This window comes from Lissotriton vulgaris, chromosome 2_1 (genome assembly GCF_964263255.1).
Source record: "Lissotriton vulgaris chromosome 2_1, aLisVul1.2, whole genome shotgun sequence".
In the NCBI taxonomy this organism is placed as follows: Eukaryota; Metazoa; Chordata; class Amphibia; order Caudata; family Salamandridae; genus Lissotriton; species Lissotriton vulgaris.
Window position 1 is genome coordinate 92120055 of NC_141687.1, and position 23591 is coordinate 92143645.

Below are 23591 nucleotides of genomic sequence, written 5' to 3' on the forward strand. Positions count from 1 at the left end.
CAGGATATCGGCCTCTGCCTGGAGCTCACGCAGCTGAAACTGCGAGCTAACCGGTGGAATTTCTGGAGGCGGTCTGGTGAACCGAAGACTGTATCCATTGCAAACAATATTCAGCACCCACTTGTCCTGAGTAATTTTTCTCCACTCTGCCAGAAAAAATTGAACGCTTCCCCCCACCGGAGTGGGTAACGGATGCAGGGGAAGTAAGTGCTGAGGGCCTAGACCCGGCCGGGCCTTTGGTCGCTGGTGCAGACTGTTGGCCGCCTCTGCCTTTCTGGCGCTTCTGGAACGGTCTTCGGAACTGCTGCTGTTGTTGCTGCTGCTGTCCCGAAGCCTGGCCACGTCCTCTGCCCTGTCCACCGAACCGTCTCTGGAACGGGTGGTACGATTTCTTGTTATCCTTGGGCTTTTCTAGACCCACAGCTGTGAGTGTTTCGGCCTCCGCCTTCATGCGGGCCATTTCGTCATCCGCATGCTTACTAAACAGGGTTTCGCCAGAGAATGGTAAATTGGCAACCCTTTGTTGTGCGTCAGGTTTCAGTGACGTGAGGCGGAGCCAGGCGTGTCTTCGCTGGTTAATCCCATGGCAGAAACCATGCGCCACCAGGAGGGAAGAATCGGCTGCAGCACTGATGACCTGATTTGCCACCAACATCCCCTCATTTAACACCTCCTGGAAATCTTCTCTCTTGTCCTGGAAATCTTCTCTCTTGTCACGAGGCAGGTGTTCTACAGACTGCTGGAGGGATTCCCAGAGGGCTCGGTCATACCGCCCCAACAAGGCCGTGGCACTCGGAGCCTTCATGGAAGTCGCCGACGTCCCACAAACCTTCCTCCCAGCCGAATCCAGCCATCTAGATTCCTTATCTGGTGGGACTGTGGATGACGGAGTGGTGGCATGTTGTTTTCGAGCCGCCGCCACTATCACAGAGTCTGGAGGAGGTTCCACCCTTAGAAAAGCCGGATCCGAGTCGGGAGCTAGGTATTTTTTCTGTAGTCTCCAGGGGGCCGCCTTAGTCACCGCCGGGGTGAGAAAAAGGTCCATGGCCGGATCCTCCAGGCCCGGTACCAGTGGTAGCAATGGCCGAGACAGATGTTTCTGGTGCAGCGTCTCAAAGATCCCCGATGTCTTGGGCGTGGGCACCGTCAACGAGATGCCCAATTTTGCTGCACCTCTTAACAGGACATCATGAAAGGACACCAGATCGTCAACCGGTGACACCCTTGTCTCCGGTGACTCCGACAAAGTCGGAGAATAGTCCCTGGTCCCTGTAGACCTCGTCTGGGAACGAGACCTGCGCCTCCTGTGGCGTCGTTTCGACCGTGTGGATGACCTGTTGCGCGATCGTTCCCTCCTCCTGGAGCGAGATCGTGATCTCCCAGTTTGTGGACGCTCCGCAGGTCTCCGTGGAGGAGTCTTCCGTGGTCTCTCCTGGGGTTTCGGTTTAGGTGTCCCCTTAGGAGGTGTAGGGAGAGGAGGCAGTGACACCGACCTTGGCGGAGGAACAGGAGGTATATCCGACCGAGGAGCGGGCCCATGAGGCGGAAGCGGTGGTTGTCCCGAGGGAGGAAGCGGAGGGTTGACGGGAGGATCCTCCTTAGGTACCGGAGGTGGGGGTGTCTTCGGCCGAGGTGGTGTATAAACCACCAAGCCCGGTGACTTCTTCGGGGGAGGGCCTCCAGTAGGCGATCGTCGTCTCCGGCGTCCTCCACCAGACCCAGCGTGACTTCTGGCGCCAGAACTCCTTCTGCGCCGCTTAGGAGTGTTGGAAAGTCTCTGATACGCCGAGCGTCGCTTTTCCGCTGTCGAACGTCGCCTCCGCGACTCCGGCGTGGAACGCCGCCTCCGCGACATCGAACGCTTCTTCCTCGACGCCGAACGTTCAGTCCTCAACGATGAGCGTCGACTCCTTCTCAACGCCGACCGCTTTCTCGAGGTCCGCGACGTCGAGGATCCCCTCGACGCCGACCGTCTTCTCAACGGCGAACGGCGGTGTCGCCTAGACGGCGATCGCCGACGCCTGTCGCTCCTTCGACGTTGATGGCTCGACGCTGGCGTCGACGACGAAGAATCTGTCGACGGTGATCTCGACGGCGGCCTACCCAGGCCCTTCGACGTCGATCCTTCACGCCGTCTCCACCCGGAGCCCTGGAGAGATGGGGAACACACCGTCGTCATCCCTCTCAACGTAGTTGTCGATGCAAACGACGCCGACGGAGACCGGGACCGTTTGCTGGGCTTCCTGCCTCTGGGGAGCCCCCCGGAGGCATCAGGAGAGGCAGAGGGAGCCTTCCCAGCCTGCCCAGACCCACCTGCAGCCTGCAGACGTCTCTCCTCTAGGCCTTGAAGCCTAATCTTCAGCCTTTCCCTCAGGGTCCTTGCTGAAAAGTTCTGGCAGATGTCACATTCTTCAGGGACATGTGCATCAGGGAGGCAGAGTATGCAGACGTCGTGTGGATCAGTCTTGGATTTCTTCCTTCCACATGCTGGGCACTGGTCGAAGAGAGCAGGCATTTTAGAGCCCTTAAAAGCCTGAACAAATACACAGGAGTGAAGGGAAAACACCAAGTACATAAACTGAAAACACTTTTAAAACCAAAAGTGCACAAAATCCAATAAACCCTTGAAAAAGGGAGAGCTCAATGCACCAGGGTCCTGTTAGCAGGAGCCGGAAAAAAGAACTGAAAGTAAAAGGGACCTGCTGTGCATTCTGGGATATTGGGAGAAGTTCTGGAAAGTTCTCTAAAATGCACAGTATCCTATTTAAGCCACATAATGGCAGCCTATGGGGCTTGTCTGTCCATGCCTTCCTCTCTATCATTCCAGAGGCTTTTACTGGTAGAGGCAAGTTTCTCTATGGAGAAAACTGGGCAGGCTGTGCTGTTTGTGTGGTTTTTTTGGTGGAATTTCTAGTTGAAGTACTGGACAGTGTAGCTTGTGGATATAGGCTGCATTATTTGTCTTTAAATTCTCTCTTAAGTGTCTTTGCAGTTCTGCATTTTTTACAATTTAAGAGATTATTTTTGATTGCCGGGGTCCACGCATATGGGCGGGACTATTCACTAGATTATGACTATACACAGAGATCCCCTACTACAGAACCCCGTGTTGTCATTAGACATGCGGTGTTTTAGGGAACCCACCTATGAGCTACTGATCAGCTTAGGGAGGAGCGAGTTCAGTCTGGTCGCGAGAATTTTAGCGTGGATCTTACAGTCCAGATTTATTAATGATACTGGCCGATAGTTTTTTGTCAATAGTGGATCTTTCCCTTCTTTAGGGATGATGATGATGGTAGCCTCTCTCATTGAGTTCGTTACCCCTTTCTTTGAAGCGAAGGATTGGAATAGTTTTAGCAGAGTTGGGCTAATTGGGGTCGCAAATTCTTTATAGAAACTGGCTGAGAAGCCATCAGGGCCTGGTGCTTTATTGCTTTTGAGTGTCTTAACGGAGGCCGAGATTTCCTGTAATGAGAGGGGGGAATTTATTTTGGACTTATCTACTTCATTGAGTTTTGGGAGACCTAAGGAGTTCAGGTAGTTAGTGCACGCGTGGGGGGCAAAGTCTAATTTATTTTTGTAGAGGTCTTCTTAGAATGATTTGAAGGCTTGTAGAATGTGGTGTTGCTTGGTTTGGACAACGTTATTCTGGTCTTTATTCGAGGCAATGTTAAATTGCTTTTTCTTACGCTTGAGGTAGGATGCCAGTAATTTTCCGGCTTTATTGCCCTCGCACAATTTCAAGGCTTTAAATGTATTAATCCAAACCCCAGCTCTTCTGCTAAGTATCGCGTTGTACTCTTATTTCTTTTTAGTGAGGCCATTCAGAATTGGTGTGTTTTGAAGATCAGCTGCATGAGATAATTCCAGGGCTTTAATGTCCTTCTCCAGGTTAACAAGTTTGAGGTTTAATTTCTTATTTGTTTGTGCTCCGATGCCAATAATCACTCCTCTTATAGTGGCTTAAGTGCATCCCAGACATTTGATATATCCGAGCCTGGAGTATTGTTTAAAGTAAGGTAATCATGTATGGCGGGTCTCGATCTTTTTTTGTTTTCAGGTTCGGTTAGAATGTTGTCATTTAAGCGCCACCTTTTCGGAGGAAGAATGGAGCGTGATCCCGCTAAATTGGCTTGTATGCTGGAGTGGTTGGAGACCAGTTTGGGTGCTATGTTGGTTTCTTCTATGAGGTGTGTGAAGGGGCTGTTGACAAGGATGTAATCGATTCTTGAGTAAGAATTGTGGGGAGTCGAGTAAAATGTATAGTCCCTACCGTCTGGGTGCTGTGAGCACCAAGAATCTTGTAGGTCGAATTTGGAGCATAGACGTTTTAAGCTATCATGGGATCGTGTGGGGTGATAAGCACAATTAGACTGGCGGTCGGTTATCGGGTCTAAAGGTAGGTTAAAGTCCCCTCCAACAATTATTAATTCATCCTGTGGGATGTTCTCTAGTGTAGGTGAGATTGAGTCCCAAAAGACCGGGTCATCCCCATTTGGGCCATAGATATTCAATATAAAAACAACAAATCTGGTAGGGAATGGTCTGAGGAGTATTTAAAGACCAGCCTAGGTAGAACTCCTCTCAATCATTATATTAACAACACAAGAACCTAGGGGTCTAACAAGAGGAAAAGGGGACCTCTATATCAAACAAACCAGTAACTGGATGTCTAGATTAGTACAACCAGGTTGAGTCAAGACTCACTAGTTCAGACATGAAAGACACAAGAGTAAATTAATAGTGATTGCGTAGGAAACACATTCAGGATTCCCATCAAAAGAATTGTATGATCAATGTTATCATTTGGTCATCCTTCCAGGGTCATATGTCTCTAGATCATTGAGACAAAGATCGTACCCATATCAGGAAGAAGGGTTTCAAAACCACTATCACTTATAGACCAAATGGTATAGATCTGATGAGAATAAGTGCAGTGCAAATAAACAGTGAAAAAGTGGTGAATCTAAAATAGGATAGAGAACCGATAAGGGAATATTTAATTAATGATGCAGCCTCTTCCTATTAAAAACAAGAACAGTGCAACAACTATATGCAGTTTAACCAAATACCTGCATGGGGGCCAACATGTTTCAGCCTCTTGAGTATAGGACCCTAGGCTTTCTTCAGGGCCTCTGTTCTAACTAATAGATGCTAATGCGTGTGATAACAAAAACTAGTGAGAGTAAATCAAAATAACAAACATTTTTATGTCATTTTGATTTACTCTCACTAGTTACTGGTTTGTTTGATATAGAGGTCCCCTTTTCCTCTCCATAGATATTCAAGACATGAATGGGGTTGTCATCCCTCAATAGATGTGTCATGATTAGCCTACCATCGTTATCCTGAGTGTAGGATACCAGGGAGATGTTGGATTTTCTCGCAATGAGGGTGAGTACCCCCCTTTTTTTGTGTACTGCTGGGGAACAAAGAGTATGCAAGATCCAATGTTGCTTGATTAAATCAGCGTCATGGCTTGACAGTCTCTTGGAGGAGGAAGATGTCACCCTTGGATTTAGCTAAATATTCCAGGATTTTCCTACGTTTAACCGGGTGGTTAAGCCCTGTGACGTTTAATGAGACTATGTTGAGGCAGTCTGACAGAGACTTTGTGTGGGTCATGGGGCTGCTAAGTGTCGCTTCTGATGGGGCCAGCGTACTATAGTGAAGTTTTTGGAGGTTGTGTACCTGGGAGACGGTATAACAGGGCTATAAGGCTCGTGCACTTCAGAAAAGGGCTGTGGGTGTACGTGTCTAGCATTTACTGAGAGACAAGCCGGGCTTATTGGAATCTGTACTACTGTATAGAAAAAGACATCATGAAAGGAAAGTAAAGAAAACAGAAAACATACTGAAACAATCCAAAAAGGACATTTTCTCCCCCCCTCCCTCGTCCCCAGCCCCTACCCACCTCTCCCCCATCTCCGCCCACCCCCTCCCCTAGAAATAGAACTTAGGAGCAGCGACGGCAGTACCGTCCAAGTTCAATGTAGGATGAATCATTAGGTGTTGACATAACAGGAGATAACAGACATTCCTAGTTAGTGTTTTCTAACTGCACAGTGAGTAGTATAACAGTACATCAGATAGTGAGACTGACATTCAGAATTAACATTCTATGAGTCTATAGATAACAAAAGAGAGCGCTGTTTTGCAGCACATTAACTATAATTGAGTCCTCTTTTCTAGAGCGGAAGTAACAGTGTTATTGTGCGTCATCTCAACAGTGGTACTTAATAAACATTGGAACATATTAGATATGCATCTACAACTGGAGCTTAGAGTGCTGGTATGAGACAGGCATATACGGTTCCAAACCTCGCCGTGATACTGAGGATTAAGATTTGTTACAGTTTAACATTGAACGCAAGTGAGGATAAAAGATGTTTCATACCTGGTGCTGATGCGAGACTTGGCCAGTGATAAAAGGACAGCAGAACAGAAACGGAATTTTACACTTATTGGTTAGGTGGACTTGAATGACAGACGACCCACAATAAAGTGGGGACAAGCGAAAGCTCGCCATTGACCGGCTGACAGTGCAGCTAAGCCTAAGGGTAGTAAACATGTAAAAAAAATGATTACCCGCATCTGCAAGAAAGTCCAGCACAACCCTGTTCTGTGCTGGGGTTAGAAAATTCTTGAGCGTCTGTCTTCCGTTTGTTCGAGGCGCTACTCGAGGAATCCATTGGTTGTGGAGGAGAGTCTTCCAGGTATTGGGCGAGATCACCAAGGTCAGAGAAGAAGCGAGGCTTGCCGTGGACAATGATCTTGAATTTCGCTGGACCTGCGAATGAGAATTGTATTGCCTTCGATTTCAACCTTTCTCTTTGAGCTAGAAAGCCTTTATGGATCTCAACAGTGTCTTTTGAGTAGTCCTGAGTAAAGGTAATACGGTGGCCCTCCCAGGTGACATAGTGATTGTTTATGCCGTATTGCAGGATGACTTCGGTGTGCTGGAAGCGCAGTGGTTTGCAGATCAAGGGACAAGGGCCCTTTCTTCCATGAGGGACGAAGGTCGGTATCCTGTGAGCCCGGTCGAGCTCTAGCCCATGACTAAAAGTAATACCAGTGACTGCCGGGATCCATGCTTCCAAGAAAGCAACGCGTGATTCAGCGTCCTTCTCTGCGTTTTCAGGCACCCCAAAAATGCGAACATTTCCCCTCCTGTTCCTATCTTCCAAATCCGCGTTCTGGCGTTTGAGGGTGTCGGTCGTCCTTTGAAGTTGTAGTATAGTCTTGGATGAAAGGTTTGCTTTGTCCTCAACATCGCGTATTCTTTGTCCAGCCTCACCGATGCTTTTGTGTATTGAGTTCATGTCCGCCCTTATCGCAGTGAGTTCGAGCTGCATGGTGTCGGTATTACCTTTTGTAGATTTAGATAGGTCATGAACCTCTGCCAATTTTTTGAGGATCATGTCTAATGTGCTGCTGAGGTCTGCTCTTGCTTTGATGGGTGATTCGGACAAGGAAGGTTCAGCCCGCACTTTCTTGTTGTTCTTTTTGTCTTCCATCTCCGCCATTTTAACAGGTTTACGTGACGGGCTAGCGATAGGGCGGAATTCTCCCAGTTTGACGGTAGGAACAGGTCCAGAGAGTGCGGTTAGACTGTGAGAGAAACTGGGTTTAGTCGATGTGCATGGTGCAAGTTCAAGGGATGCCGCAGGTTGGGTGTACCTTGTGGCAGGGTGTTGCTGATTAGTGCAGAATATCGCCTTACAGTGCTTCAAGATTCAGGTTGGTTACAGGGTTCTCTCTCCACTGGCTCACCCTTCTAATGACAGTGGTAGTGGCACAGGTCCTTGGCAGAAGGTGGCGTCTCCCGGATATCGCAGGTGCCTCAGCAGACTCCGCAGTCCTACTGCGCAAATTTACAGTTATCCTGGGTCAGAACCACCCTATTGCTGGGATGACAGTTATACTTGCACTCTTTTGCATGACCTATCAGTAGCAGTGTTAGTGGCAGTGTTCAGTGCTACAGTGTGCATTGATCGGTTTCAATGGCAGGCTCACTTCCCCGGCGCAGTATTCCCCTTCCTCGCGCTATTGCGATGTCTGAATTGCCGCCATTTAAGGTCAGGCGAGTCGAAGAGGAGATCCGAGAGTTGTAGGGGTCAGGGTATAGGCGAGCAAAGCTGCCCCTTGTAGCGCTGGTGGGCAGGCTCACTTTAGGTTCACCTTAGGTGCAGTGAAGTCGGGGTGTCATCCGTAATTCGCTTGGAGCCCCGGAACGCGCTGGTGGAATGCAGGCACTACGCCATTACTGGGACAGGCATGGCGGCGCGGAGGCATGGGTGCCGGCAAAGAGGACACCGGAGCACTTAAGGTTGGCATCGCTGGGAACGGCTCACCTTGGCAGAGTCGGTGAGGTGGTGTGGGCACTGCTAGACGGTGATAGGACTCTTCAAGGTACAGCTGCCAAAAGCAAGAGCACTTTTCAACTCGAGGTTTAGATAACAAATCATGGTCATTGTACATTCTACTTACCTACAACTGCAATTTTCCTGAATTAGTATTTTTCATATATTCACATTCCTGAATTCACACAATTAAAGGTGGCAACCCCTTATCGATTACATGTACCAAACGGAACACCTATGTTTCATGCCCCTTAGGGGATCTATGATGTTACAACGCGTTATTTTACAACGCATGCTGTAACATCGCAACTTTTACAACGCAGGTTCCATTACATCGGATGCCATTACAACGCAGGATATTACATAGCAGATGCTATTACAACGCATACCATTACATCGTAAGTATAGGTAAGTATAACTTTTAAAAAAAAATGTAATTAAGTTAATATAATTAATTTTATTTTACTAATATAATTAAAATAATTGTAAAAATGTAATTAATATAATTTATTTAAATAAGTTTAATTTAATTTTAAATAGGAATTAATGTAATTTAATTAAATTAATATAATTTTATTAATTTAATTTAATAAATTTTATAATAGTAATTATTTAAATTTAATTAATTTAATTAATATAATTGAATTCATCTTAAAATTGTAATTAATTTGATTTAATACATTTAATTAATTATAATTTATTTAATTAATTTAATTTAATTAAAGTCGTACTTTAAAAAAAATAAACCCTAAAAATACCCCTGAATCCCAAAACCCAAACCCAGCCCTAAAACTTAAAAATACCCCTGTACCCCAAAACCTAAACCCAGCCCTAAAACCTAATACCCCTGTACCCCAAAACCCAAACCCTGCCCTGAAACCTAAAAACACCCCTGTACCCCAAAACTCAAACCCTGCCCTGAAACTTAAAAACACCCCTGTACCCCAAAACCCAAACCCTAAAACCTAAAAACACCCCTGTACCCCAAAACCCAAACCCTGCCCTGAAACCTAAAAACACCCCTGTACCCCAAAACCCAAACCCTGCCCTAAAACCTAAAAACACCCCTGTACCCCAAAACCCAAACCCTGCCCTGAAACCTAAAAACACCCCTGTACCCCAAAACCCAAACCCTGCCCTGAAACCTAAAAACACCCCTGTACCCCAAAACTCAAACCCTGCCCTGAAACCTAAAAACACCCCTGTACCCCAAAACCCAAACCCTAAAACCTAAAAACACCCCTGTACCCCAAAACCCAAACCCTGCCCTGAAACCTAAAAACACCCCTGTACCCCAAAACCCAAACCCTGCCCTAAAACCTAAAAACACCCCTGTACCCCAAAACCCAAACCCTGCCCTGAAACCTAAAAACACCCCTGTACCCCAAAACCCAAACCCTGCCCTAAAACCTAAAAACATCCCTGTACCCCAAAACCCAAACCCTGCCCTAAAACCTAAAAACACCCCTGTACCCCAAAACCCAACCCCTGCCCTAAAACCTAAAAATATCCCTATACCCCAAAACATATACCTCAGTACCCCAAAACATATACTCCTATACATACTTATTTTAAAAATTACTTAAATTAATATATTTAATTTATAATATTAAAAAACATAAATACATATATTTATTTATAATTAATATTAATTAAATTAATTAAATAATATTAAATACAATAAAAAAAAATTATATACTTACCAATACTTACGATGTAATGGTATGCGTTGTAATAGCATCTGCTATGTAATATCCTGCGTTGTAATAGCATCCGATGTAATGGAACCAGCGTTGTAAAAGCTGCGTTGTAACAGCATTACGACGTAAAAGTTGCGTTGTAACAGTAAGTTACCCCCTTAGGCACAGAGCTCACCAACTGTTCGATTGATGGCCTTAACCGATACTGTTGCTGTTGAAGTATTAATCTATCCTAAGCTATTGGAATTGTAATATTAGTTACAAATAAACAGACTAAGTAAAAAAGAATAACAGGGAGACTGTAAAAAGTCTAATCCTGGAACAGAAAGTCCATAGCAAATTCAGGGAAATCACAAACAAATGTTTATACTCTTAGTAAGTTATACACATGGAAATAAGTCAACCAACATCAGTGGCTCTGTTCTCACTAAGCAAATATTTAAAAAAAAACATGGTTTATCTATACTGTCACCTGGTGTCCGCTTTGGGCACAGAAAATATTTTAGATTCCAGCTTACAACATGGAAAATTATGAAACATGAAGTAGCTGCAGAAAATATCCACAAAAGCATTATATTCTATCAAACTCACTTCGATCCTCTAAAGGACAATTTTGCAGCAGAAACTTGACTTCTGGCCAATTAAGATTTAGAGATGTTTTACTGCTCATTTGTTAATTATTCTGTGGCCTTCAACACAGAAAAAAGATCTTTCTTTTGGCATGAATTTCTAAGAATGGGTGTATCCTGGGACTAGTAGTCCTTATGAGTGAGCTATACAGTAAACCTGGAAGCACATGTCAACATATGTGACCTAAGAGAAGTGGTATGGATTGGACACCTAGATCTGCCAACATTGTAGTCAAAATTCTAAGGCAATATTACTAAGCATAAGAGATAGTAATCATACATCAATTAAGCAGCAAGGACCTTTTAAGGAATTGTAACAGCATGCTGCGTGTTTCTTTGACAGGAAGGCATATAGATTTGTATGGTTTATTTGGCAGTCCAAAATAGACAAACCCACAGATTAGAGGTATTTAGGTATGCTTTTTAATAAATCATCGACTTTGTCTTCCCATATTGAATCACTAAAGCGAAAGCACTATCGTCCATTGGTGGCTTAAGAAAATGTAAACGAGATTAGGGTGGGTTCTCACTCCATCCAATTATAGTACCTTATGAAGCACTATTTCCGCTCAAAGTCCTATATGGAGTGGAAGTGCTGGTTCTAGGTAATATTTTAGATTAGGATATGGTAGAAGGCTGTTGCCTAAAAACATTTGCTCTCTCTCCCCCAAGTGTACAATGGCTACGGACATTAGGGTGAAGGTTGGGGTCCAATCCTGGTCTAGACCTACAGTCATACTAAAGTTGAGGTTCAAGAGTACATTGATAACATCTGAACAACCCAAGATAGCCATACTATGCAGGGATGAGATTTGTTCAAGTCATCTCAATTGGGCCTATAAGATAAAAAAGCAGCTGCAGGTAATGGCAGATGTATTGAGGATCAGTAATTATAATGTAGCACTTCCACTAATCTACTCTATGAAAAAATTATCAATGTTGGGTGGGTTACAACCAAGAGACTAGGATCTCCAATACTTAGGAGCCAAACCCTCAGTGCAGAACTATGTGGAGACCAGGAAGCCAATACCTTTTTTCCTTATCTTTATAGTCTCCAGAACCATCAAATGCAATATATTATTTGTAAATTCAGAATTGGATTACAAACACTCCACGCACACCCCTTTGGGCTACACCCTTAAGAATGATGAAGGGTTGTATGGATGTGGGTTACAGAAGCAGTGTGCAAAAGTTAATATACTTTTAGATTGCTGAAACATTTTACCTTTGCAACTGAAAATTTTAAAACCTACCATTTAAAAATATGTTAGATCTAGATTGTAGGCACTACATTTTTTATTCAGAATGCAATTCATGGTTGTAACATGTGCCCTGGCTAGATTTTTAATGTCCATAAATTGGTAGCGTGGTATAAGCGGCAGTGTAATACAAGTATTATTTAAAATATTCTGCTGCTGAACTACTTGATATTTTTAACTTGTATGTGAATGCTTGTTGAGTTTGAATCATAAATATTCAAAATGATCGGTGGAATTATTCGATATTTTTAAAATGTATATGATCGCTTAGTTTTTTAATGAATTATTCTATTGTTTATGGGAGAATGTTGCAGATATAAACAAAATACTGGTAAAATAAGATAAAACCAGGTACTGAGCATTTCACAGGTTCATAAGGTTTCCGAAAGGCCACATTCCAAGCAGTTAAGAGCAACGGCTATTGTAACATTTTCGTCAATAAACCTCACCTGAATGAATAATATACAAGAAAACAAACATGCAATTTCTGAGTAAATTAGAAGTTCATTCAAAGGATGTTGCCCATTCTATATAGCCAAACAGGCATGTGGTGTGCTATATTTAATACTCTTCAGGTACTCCTACCTTATTCAATCTACTAAAACTTAGAAAGCACCTCTGTATAAAAAAGTAAGTGGTCTACCTGCAACAGTCTACCCCCATTTGAAATGATGCGTACAGAGTCAAAGTTGATATTAACTTAGGGATTTTCGCTGAATCAGATCTTGTGATGAACTTTTAACATCTCCAAAGATTCAGCACATCGTGTTCCTGAAGGAATATTTAAAGGACTAATTAGCTTAAATGACCAGGAGCATGGGATATACATGATCGACCTCTTGGACAGGACTTAGAGACTGGGCAGTCAGGCATTATTTTAGTAAACTATCTTAAAATGTACGTTCAAAGCAACTGAAAAATACTCTACATGAATCTGCAAAAGTAACAGACTATTAAGCCTCTCCCTCGTGTAAACAAACAATTTACTAAACTCACACAACATGTTAATTGACTGGTCTAGTTGGAGTTCATTGCGGATCATAAGAACAAGAGAATGCATATGCGTTTCTGGGTCTTTCAGCGTTATTGAGGCTTGGGTGGATCTTAACACTAAAATTGGAGTTTATATATATTTCAAGGAATAGATAAACACAATGCCCAATAACAATAGGATTTCTTTTAACACATTAGCAGTCAAAAACTATTAGTTGTAATTTATCAGAGCAGTGTGAGAATTTGAGAGTGTTTTTGAAATCTTGCCAATATCAGGTATTGCTGGTAAGTATTGTAAACCTGTGCAATGTATCACTGAATTAATGAGAATATTTTTGAAAGGTTTTATTTAAACCAGCCATAAGCAATTAATTACTAAACACATTTTTTAATGTAAAATTAACAATATTTCATTTGATCCTCTCTTAGCATGACACAGGTAAAACACAAGAAGCACTTACATCCAGGAGTGCCATCTCGGGATGGTCCTCTCCAAAGACCAGCAGCATGAGGTAGCGAGCTCGGTAAAGCAGGTTCAGTGCTGTGGAGAGCTGGCTATTAGCAAAGCTGTACAAAGCAAGATGCATCTGAAAAAAAGCAGTAAATACACAATCAAGCTTTTATGTACAACATTTAACCCAGAGGAGCATCCTCTAGAATAATAAAAAACAGGGGTTTGATTTAAAGCAAGTCATGCTTGTCAGACCATGTTGAGGAAGCCATAGGGCAGGCAGGGGATCCTTACTGGGCCACAACTGTGCGGGTTGTATTCATGTACCACTGGAGTACATCCTACTACAGCCCTGCAAACTCAAATACTACACAATTAGATGAAACTGCACCTTTGTGTACTTATTTATTATACGCTCTATGGTGCCCTACTTACACCTTTACAATGTCACCAAATGTCTATGATGACTTACTTTTCCGCAATTCGATCTTAGGCACGATTAGGCACTGGTGCAAGTTTACTAAGCTGTTGCCACATCAGCAACTTGTAGATCAGCTCGAATAGTTCTTTAGCTCAAAGAGTTATAACTGGCAAAGAGTAACTTCCTACGGGAGGATTATTTTTGTGCTTTCATGACATGTGCTTTCAGTCCTTTGAGGTCAGGCCTCTCCCTATTTTCTCAGAGGAGGCGCGGCCCGTCTGGTGCTGGATGGTATGTTTTTTGGGCTTGCACCATTAGCACTGTGTAGCTCAACCGGCCTCGCTCCTCACTCGGGATGCAGAAGGGTTCAGCGCTGCCAGTCAGGATTAAGGGGCACTAGTCTTCGTTGGTTGCTGTCTCACTTGAGTGGGTAGTTTTTCCTCCTCAACAGTGCCGACAGATCCTCAGAGGAAAGCACCATATGGCGGCAGAAACAGAGCTTTTGGGAATGTTGTAAGGGGGATGGATGGCACCCTGTTTGGCTTAAAGTTTCTTTATGCAGTTTGCCACATGGTACATGCTCTTGTAGACCGTACAACCCCTCATGACTCAGGTCAGTAGCATGGACGCTCCCACCTGGCGGCATGCTTCTTGTAGGTGCTCCACATTCTACAACAAGGTTGGGTTTCTCCGCCTAGACAATTTCTCTTCTCTTTGAGCAGGCAGGTTTCTAGGTGCTAGGTAGACCCACAGCTTTTCCTGCAAGTTGTACAGACATCAGGTGATGTCCCCTAACGCCTGGAAGAGAGGGTGTCATGCAGACTTCAACCCTGGTATCACTGCTGCTTTTACTCTACATTACAGAGCACTCCTTTCCTTGAGGGGAACTGGAAAAAGTGAGGTAGCTTGGATCCCACTTTTACCCTCATTCTCCAAACTGGGGATGTGGTTTCCCAGTCAAAGATTCTATAACTAGAATAGGGTAGTCCTCTTTCTGGTGTAGTGTAGACACAGCCTTTGTGCAAGGCCATTGCTCCCACAACAGGTTATGATGATGTTGGCTCCAAGCAGGAGCATCCAAAACATAGGCACAATAAAGTCTGAAATCTCTGCACTGGTCCTCAGCCTTTCTTGAGTAACAATCAAAAAGGCAGGCTCTGCCTAAAATGTTCCTCACCTAAAACAACCCCTTACCCCTAAAATCCAGCACGCAGTGCTCATGAAGGACTAATCAGAAATCCCTTGCTAAGTAGGTCCTCATACTTGTTAAGGGTAGCCCTGTCTCCATCTTCCTTAGTGTGTAGGAGTGTTCCCCTGCAGCCACAGGAATTCAAGTAATACACTTCCACTGCAGGGGAAACTAATACCCACCCTCTCATTTTGTGCCATGGAAAACCAAAGACCATCCAGTATGGATTCCACTGGTCCCAGCAAACATACATTGTATGTCTTACATGCAAAATAAACACACAGACTCCAGACGCACCCATAATAACAATGACAGGCTCAATGTTAAAATTCACACTAGGGTTCACTCAAAAAATGAATCCTTGACCAGCAAAATTTCAAATCGGCCTTCCTCTGTTGCTTATTAGGAGATCCGAGATTAACATTCTATTCTGTGTTGAAAGAATGTGATGAGTCAACACATAATATCAATGCTGGACGAAGGAAAATGTTTCCCACCTAAGCAGTAACTCTGCTAACCGTAGTCAATGTGTCACTTTTTCGTTATTAAATCTGACGTGCTGGAAACTGCACTGGTGAGAGAATGTATAGCGCAGGTTTCCTGCACTTCGAGCGCTTCCTACCCCATGCAATCATCATACGTTTTACACAGAAGTGATTTCTAGTCAGCCAACAAAACATTTCTAGACATTTATAATGGAACCAAGGACTAAGGGCTACTCCAGACAAAAGTAACATGATCACTTTTAAGCCTTTGCCTCTCCAAACTCTAGGCCAGTGTACAAAGCAGAGAACAATGGGAGGACAGTGATAACATAGGCCAGAGCACATTTAAGAGAAATAATTTACAAAGTACTTCCTTGCTAAAGGATGTCTATATACAGCTGTGTTAAAATGAATGCGGGAAGGCCTACATACTGTTCAACACACCTGGGCACTTAGAACGGCTGGGGCACATCTGGAATCTTATCAGTGGTAGGATTTACCCATGGAATTGCATTTACAGGAATGTGCATGGGATCAGTAGACTGTCCCTGGACCAGGGCCAGCAATATCACACATTATGAAGGAGTGTGCCAGCTGAAACACAATTATGAGTGCACCCAGGGACCAGTAGAGATGGGAACGTATACAGAGCTTGCATCATTCTAGCAGTATAGTACCTGGAATGGACAGTGGCAGTGTTTTCATTTGAATCGGATGCAAGCCAGACTAGAAGCCAGTTTGAGTGGGAGCAAGGATTGGATCTAGCATGCGCCAGAAGGCACCTGCGATGGGTGAGGGTGCTTTCTTGCACTAGCAAGGATGGGAGTGCATTGCACTTTGTTGTTGCCTCCAGAAACCTACAGTGTAGCACATGAGGTCAGATGGGCTGAAGTCTGTGATTGGCAAGGGACTAGTCACTGCTAGAAGGAGGGAGGCGAAGACAGTGGATGAATTATCTTGATTGCAATGATAGCTGAGAAGGGTGGGTATGAGATGTATGAGGGCCAATGAACAACTTTTGCACTTTATTCACAACAAAGGATATGTTGTGCAGGCATTTACCGAAAAGATATGTACAGCAACATCACAGACCACTCACAGGAAACTGAACCAACCACTCCCATTGAAAATCCCAGATAAAACTATGGTAAAAATCAATTTGGTTATCCGGCAAAGATTACGTTTTATAACTAATCAAAGAAAACACAGTAGATTATTATAAAGTAAGGTACTGAGCACTCACATACTCCTGGACTGTGCTGGGATGCTCAATTCCTAGCACCCTTTCACTCATTAACACTGCTTTCTGCTGGTTGCTCAGGGCCTGCAAAACAAAAGGGGAGACGTAAGAGTGTATGAATCTGACATGCATGTATTATGGCCCAAAGAAAATGAGAACCATGTACACCATCGAAATGCCTCATGTAGATTTAGTATAGTGGCTCATACAAAGTCCTCTCACCTATTAAACCGGTACTAAACCTCTACATATACTATGTAAATGTTCTGTGTTGAAGACAACGTATCGTCAAAAAGCGGCCAACCTGTAGACATTATTAGTGCATTAGCAAAATGGGCAATATTCTTCCCACCCAAGGAAATACAATTGACCACTTCTTCTGAGCTCTAAATACTTTTACCACATGAGCTACTCCAATGATCACAATGTATTGTGACTTGAGCATGTGAGATCCTATAATTATGAATTGTGCAGATGAACGACAAGGCCCACAATGCATTTGGGAATTAAAACAAGATGAATTACTGATAAAGTTAAGGTAAACACCTGATCAACATCGATACTGGTTTGTTGGAGTACTGTCCAACACATTTTTGGACGAAACAGTAATACATCTAGGAGTGGAGTGGTGTGGCTCACTGGTTAGAGGCGGCAGACCCGAGAGCAGAGAACGGCCCGGGACCAGGGTTCGATTCCTGACGCGGCAGGGTCTTGGACCAGGATCAGCGGACTCGATAATTCTCGCATCGGTGCCTACTCCAACCAGAGATCACACTCGGCAACTCTGGGCATTAGCTTGCCTCATCTCCACAACGGCCCCTCACAAACGCCGGGGATGCCTGGTTTCACCTTGGAGACTCCCAGGAGGGACTATCTCACAGGGAAAGCCAGGACGGGTTCCCCAGCGGTCTATAGCGCTACGAGGCCTGCGGTGCGGGTAGCAGTGCGCTTTACAAGACACACAATTTACAATTTATTTATTTACATCTAGTGCAAATTTCAAATGTCTGTACAAAGCTAAATTCCATTTTCTCAGGTTCACAGCTAGGGATACTCATACTAAGCGTACTGCAGGAAACTGGTCGTGCTAACGACCACTGACAAAAAACAGATATTCTAGAGGCAACCATAGGGTGTGCCATGCAGGTACAATTAGTTAAATTAATTTCTAGAGGGAGGTGCTAAGAGCGGAAGCCGAGTTGGGAGCTATCACTGCTCTTTTAGACAATCACAAAATTCATCTCAAAAAGATAACTCTAAACATGAATTACAGCTCCCAATTTGATAGCCCTGCCGAAATCACCACTCCACTGCCCGTGCCCATGTATTAGTAAAAAAAAAAAATACGGACGGAATCCTCCATCAAAAGCTCTCACCCCTGAAAGACAGACTAAAGTGGCATCATTGCACAACAATCCTCTCATTTTTAACTTTTCATTTACAGACTACCAATGTCAGCTGAGGTAACACACTAGGGGTTTGTCACAGATTCTGTAGTACATATGTCAGGTTTGATTTGCCCTCTGCGATATATTTTTCATAGATGAATTGAAGGATGAAAGGGGAAGCAATTAACAACAATGTGCTGTATTTACGTGACTTAGATGTATTGATATTACAAATAACAATGGCTTTTATTTTTTTAATAATTAATACTTAGATAAAAGTTATTCTAATTTATAATGGCAATATCTTAAACTTTTGTAAATAACTTTTATAAAGATTATGTTCAGTGTATTTTATTGTGACGAAAATCCAAGAACAGAAGTGAAATATTAAGATCTTTTTGAGACATTTGTAATTAAGCTTGAAACATTGAGAGAACATATTTGAACCAGTTGTTGTTGAATGGTTGCACAGATTGATGCTGTGGTGGCGACGAGTGATGCTGTGGCGTTTAGTGATGCTGTAGTAGCGCATAGTGATGTTGTGGTGGCGCTGAGTGATGTTGTGGTGGCGCTGAGTGATGTTGTGGTGGCGCTGAGTGATGTTGTGGTGGCGCTGAGTGATGCTGTGGTGGTGGTGAGTGAGGGCGATAGAGTGAGGGCGATAGAGTGAGGGCGATAGAGTGAGGGCGATAGATCGATAGAGTGAGGGCGATAGATCGATAGAGTGAGGGCGATAGATCGATAGAGTGAGGGCGATAGATCGATAGAGTGAGGGCGATAGATCGATAGAGTGAGGGCGATAGATCGATAGAGTGAGGGCGATAGATCGATACAGTGAGGGCGATAGATCGATAGAGTGAGGGCGATAGATCGATAGAGTGAGGGCGATAGATAGAGTGAGGGCGATAGATAGAGTGAGGGCGATAGATCGATAGAGTGAGAGCGATAGATCGATAGAGTGAGGGCGATAGATCGATGGAGTGAGGGCGATAGATCAATAGAGTGAGGGCGATAGATCGATAGAGTGGATTCCTTTGAAGTCTGATGGGTGGGGGTGGATTCCTTTGAAGTCTGATGCCGAGGCTCAGACAAATGGTGTGCGATGTGGCTGGCGGTGTAAGAGCGCGGGGTAGGCCGCTGCCCCCCAAAAAACTCGTGCTGCCCAGGGCGGAAAGCCACCCACTCACCACCCCCTTGCTAAGCCACTGGAGACAAAAATACTCCTGTGGATTAATTTAAGTTGTGATTGAATTAAGTGTTGCACGCCAATTGCTAGGAGCTTTACATACATTGTGTTAGCCATGAATGGCGCAAGTGCTGTTATGTCTAACCTAAAACAGCATGGTCTGACTAAGACAGTGTTTCCCCCTCCTTTTATGGGAGGCTTGCTTCAGAAGGCGGATGGTGCTTCTGATGTATTTCCAACAGTATGGTTGGCACTGAATATCTGCTACTGGATAGTTTGTTGGTTCACTACAATTTACAACAAACTAGCCTTGCGATTTTAGTCTCTTGCTTTGTTATTCTTTATTTGAAATCGATTAAAAAACGTAGAGCATTGTCACAAAAAGAATTGAGGGGATTTAGAGAAAACGGTTGCCCACAAGAGCTTCAGAAAGGAAAATAGAGAACAAAGGTAATCGGGAAAAGTGGACGAAGGAAGGGGAAGAGACGGGAGGGGGACGACAGAAAGGAGAGAGGGAGCAGACTGGAGGAAAGAAGAAGAAGGAAAAGAAAGTGAGATGGGGAGGGAAGGAATGCCAGGGGAAGAGGAAGCAGGAAGGAAGAAGGGAACATGGATGAAGTAGAAGGAAGTGGGTTGTCGAGGACTACAAGGCAGAGAGAAGAAAGGAGGAAGAAGGTGAACACAGGAACAGCATCTGAATCAATCAAAACAGTGAGTGTTTGATTGATTCAGATGCTCCGTCCATCACCACCCCCCTTTTGTACCGCTTTTGGCCGCCATAAGTGCGGCAGGGCATGTTCAGACGTGAGTCCCTTGCTCACTTTGCCACTGGATTCAAGCAAGCTGGGCTGAAGATGGCTGGAATGCCAGAAACCGGTCCTCGGAAGCTTGTTTCCGGTCCAGGGAAGACATGGCTTGGCAGTTCGGGCTGGACTGTTCCCATGAGGCACAGGGTCAGACTGATTTGCATATAGCCATGTCTGAACTGGGGTGGCAGAGTGGGCTAAAGAACGGTGATGGATTAAACCCAGATCTTTTGACTGGGTGTGAGTGTTTGATTGATTCAGATGCTCCGTCCATCACCACCCCCTTTTGTATCCCAAAGGAGGGTGGCATAATAGAGGGTGCAGTCACCCCAGGTAAGGTGCCCGTTGGCCCTACCTGCTACTCCCTTAAATGCGTCCTAAACTTAGTATTTAGGTGGCTCCCCCAGACATAGAACACAGATCTGCGACGACCCAAGAAGAAAGAAGACATCATGCAGCAGAAGCACAAAGACGACAACTGCCATGGCCTCAGCCCTACCGACCTGTCTCCAGCTTCGAAGACCATGCGACCTGTCTTGCAACAGCGACTTCTTAAACCCCTAAGAAAACTGTTGCCTACAACAAAGACTTCAATATCCAGTGGACAGCGGATCTGTCCAGAAATAACCTACTCCAAAGACTCCGGATCCAGGTGGATCCATGTCTCCTGCCCACTCTGCACCCGACACCCACGGTCCGAGTGGCTCACCTGTGCAGTGAAGTCTCCCCGCAGTCCTGACCTAGTGTCCAGTATTGGCTGACTTCTCCTGCCCTCCACGATGGCGCCTGCAGTGTGAATTCAGAGGCTCCCCGCGAACTGCTCCAGTAAAACGACTCCGACGTCAAAAGATACCCTTGCACCCAAAACCCCTGAGCCCTGGTGAGCTGTACCAACAGTGCCCCTACAACCCCATACATCCCAACTTAGCTCTGCTGTCGTTGGTCTTCCTCTTGCAACCTCCGGTGCCACACCTGTAGCCTCTATTCTGTCAGAAGAATACTCATTAAAAAGCATTGGGCTCTAAATGTCTAAATTTGCATCCTGCCCCCAGCTGCCCCTGTGCCGCTGGTGGTGTATGTTTGGTGCTGCTTGGTGCCCCCCCACCTCACCCTGTGCTTAACCTAACACCTAAAGCTTGGCCCCTGCAACCGATTTACTTACCTGCAAGCAGTGTGGCCCGGGCGTCCCAGTGTCCATTGGAAAGCATTGGGTTGAACTCCGACTTTGACCTCAGCACCTGGCCGCCCCTGTGCTGCTGGTAGTGCAGGTCTAGTTCTTACCTGACCCCTAGTCCTTGCTGACATATGGCTCAGAAGACTGAGATTGTAAGTTCAATACTTACCTGTTTAACCGCAATGTTGTTTTCCCCATAGGATAACATTGGACTGTGTGAAAAAGTTTAGATTTTTCAAAGTGAAAAGTATTTTTAATTAAAAATATACTGACCTTATTACAAATACCTGGGTTTTAAAATAAAGTACAAACAAAGTATTATTTTGTAAAATTGGTCTGGATCTCCTTCTTCAGTCATGTGTCCATTATTGATCACAGCTGTGCAATAAATGCCTTACACTCCTTTTTGTTACGCCTAAGGCTGCACGCCCACACTACCGCTAATTGAGCACTTTGGGTTTTACATTAAGCCCTGCAACACTTTTGGGGAACCCCTACACTCTGTACGCGGTATAATCACCTAGTGGCAATATCCTATACAGAGCCAGTTTCCTATTAAGGCAAACAATGAAAATAAAGTAAATAAATATCCCCAAGGTTACATCTATTACGGTAGAATAGGAGCACAAAATTTCATTTCTGCAACACTACTGGATAAGGACTATGTACAAAAATGACTTTAACAATCAGATTCCAACATCACGCATGTTTGAGGCCCAGAGGCTGCCAAATGGTTGTATTGTGTACATTCACAGCACTCGAGCAATCTAGATTTCAAGATGCCATCAATACCATCAGTTCATTTAAACTAACACTTGTCATTTTAGATACTTGTGGTTTCAGTTATTAACAGGATGCAGCAGTACCTCGGAATAGTCTCCCATAATGTAGTTGAGGCGAGCAAGGAGCCGCAGACATGCACAGATTTCCACGTGCATAGCACCGTATACATTGTTGAACAAGTTTAAGGCTTCGTTGATAAGTTCGCAGCCTTCCTTCAGAAAACCTAAAACAAACAGTTGAGACAATGCAGAAATTGGTTATTTCAACTTGTGCACTACGCCCACTCGAACTCTAGAAACTTATGTTTTTCAAAGATGACCTCAGTCTGCTTAGATCATGTGATTCTACCGCTCCAGCGCTTAGACTACTCAGTTCATAGACAGCTTTTGGTTTGTGTACGTTGCTGGATCCAACATACGAAATCACTGCCGGGCTCTATTTCCAGTCTTGCTCTCTTGTTGCCTTCGTAGCAGTCAGTGTCTACAAAGATTGTGGCAATCCACCCTAACAAGGTTGCAAAATATAGGCTCTCTATTTTGGTTAAATAGGAGACGTGATGCCCTCTCTCTGAAAGTGATTCAAGGGCATCTATTTCTATGCTTCATACGCGTCAGAAAATGATATCCGAATACATGACACAACAGTGCAATCAGGTGGACAGTGGCGGCCTGTAGTAGCATGCCTTAAATGCCAAAAAAGCAAAAACCTTAAGGGGCAAAACTTAACAGACTCTAAAGTATACCTTTGCATTCCATTCCAGAAATCTGCACTTTAATGGACATGTCATCTTGGGGGTTGTGAGAATTCAGCAGGGGAAGAAGGGACAAGCACATTTGAAAACCCTAGATTTCTTAACACTGCATGGGAATCTAGACTGTATGGGCACTTGGAAAGAAACAAAAATCATGACCTTTTCAGCAATATTTTGGGATTTGGTATACTCATGAGTGTACTGACAAACTTTAAGTGGCTTTCTTTCGTGCTGGGACAGTTTAAATTTTCTCAAAGCAACATTTTTAATTTTGGTGCAAGACAAACAGAGCTATGGATACTAACTAGCCAATTCGTTCCTTCTCAAATCTATTTACTTCAGAGCATTCGTACATTACTTGATCCACTTATTTATTTAAAGGAGTACACCACAATGAAATTTGATTGGAATTATAAATCCTATGTGAAAAACATTTAATAAATCAGAAAATGAGAATTTAAATGGCTCTTTTTAGGGCTTTTTAATTTTTTATTTCAATTAACTCAAAACACAATTACCATATAGACACCACTTATTCTAACTTCTTCAAAATACTGTTTCTGAAGCAAGTGTATTGCAACAGTGACGTTACAGGATAATTGAGTATTAGAAAAAGGAAGGCGTGAGCACTTCTGATTTATACAAAGTAATGCTAATTAACAATACACAACTGAATACTAAATACAAGAAAATATTCACAAATAGTGAACAATAAATAATTATGTGGATTTTAATAGAGGATTACTACTATATGAATGGTCCGTTGCGTTTTT

General features: G+C 44.0%; 1 protein-coding gene across 6 annotated transcripts in view; it reads right to left on the reverse strand.

The window, feature by feature from the left end:
- The window catches only part of CLUH (CLUH binding protein of NUMT mRNA), a 440989-nt gene that overhangs the window by 68458 nt on the left and 348940 nt on the right, over positions 1 to 23591 (reverse strand). For all 6 annotated transcript variants that reach the window (XM_086954526.1, XM_086954524.1, XM_086954527.1 and 3 more), the window contains exons 19-21: positions 22151 to 22290; positions 16734 to 16814; positions 13406 to 13531 (exon numbers count right to left, since the gene is read on the reverse strand). In XM_086954526.1, the coding sequence (XP_086810652.1) occupies positions 13406 to 13531; positions 16734 to 16814; positions 22151 to 22290 (347 nt within the window). The remainder of the gene's footprint in view (positions 1 to 13405; positions 13532 to 16733; positions 16815 to 22150; positions 22291 to 23591) is intronic.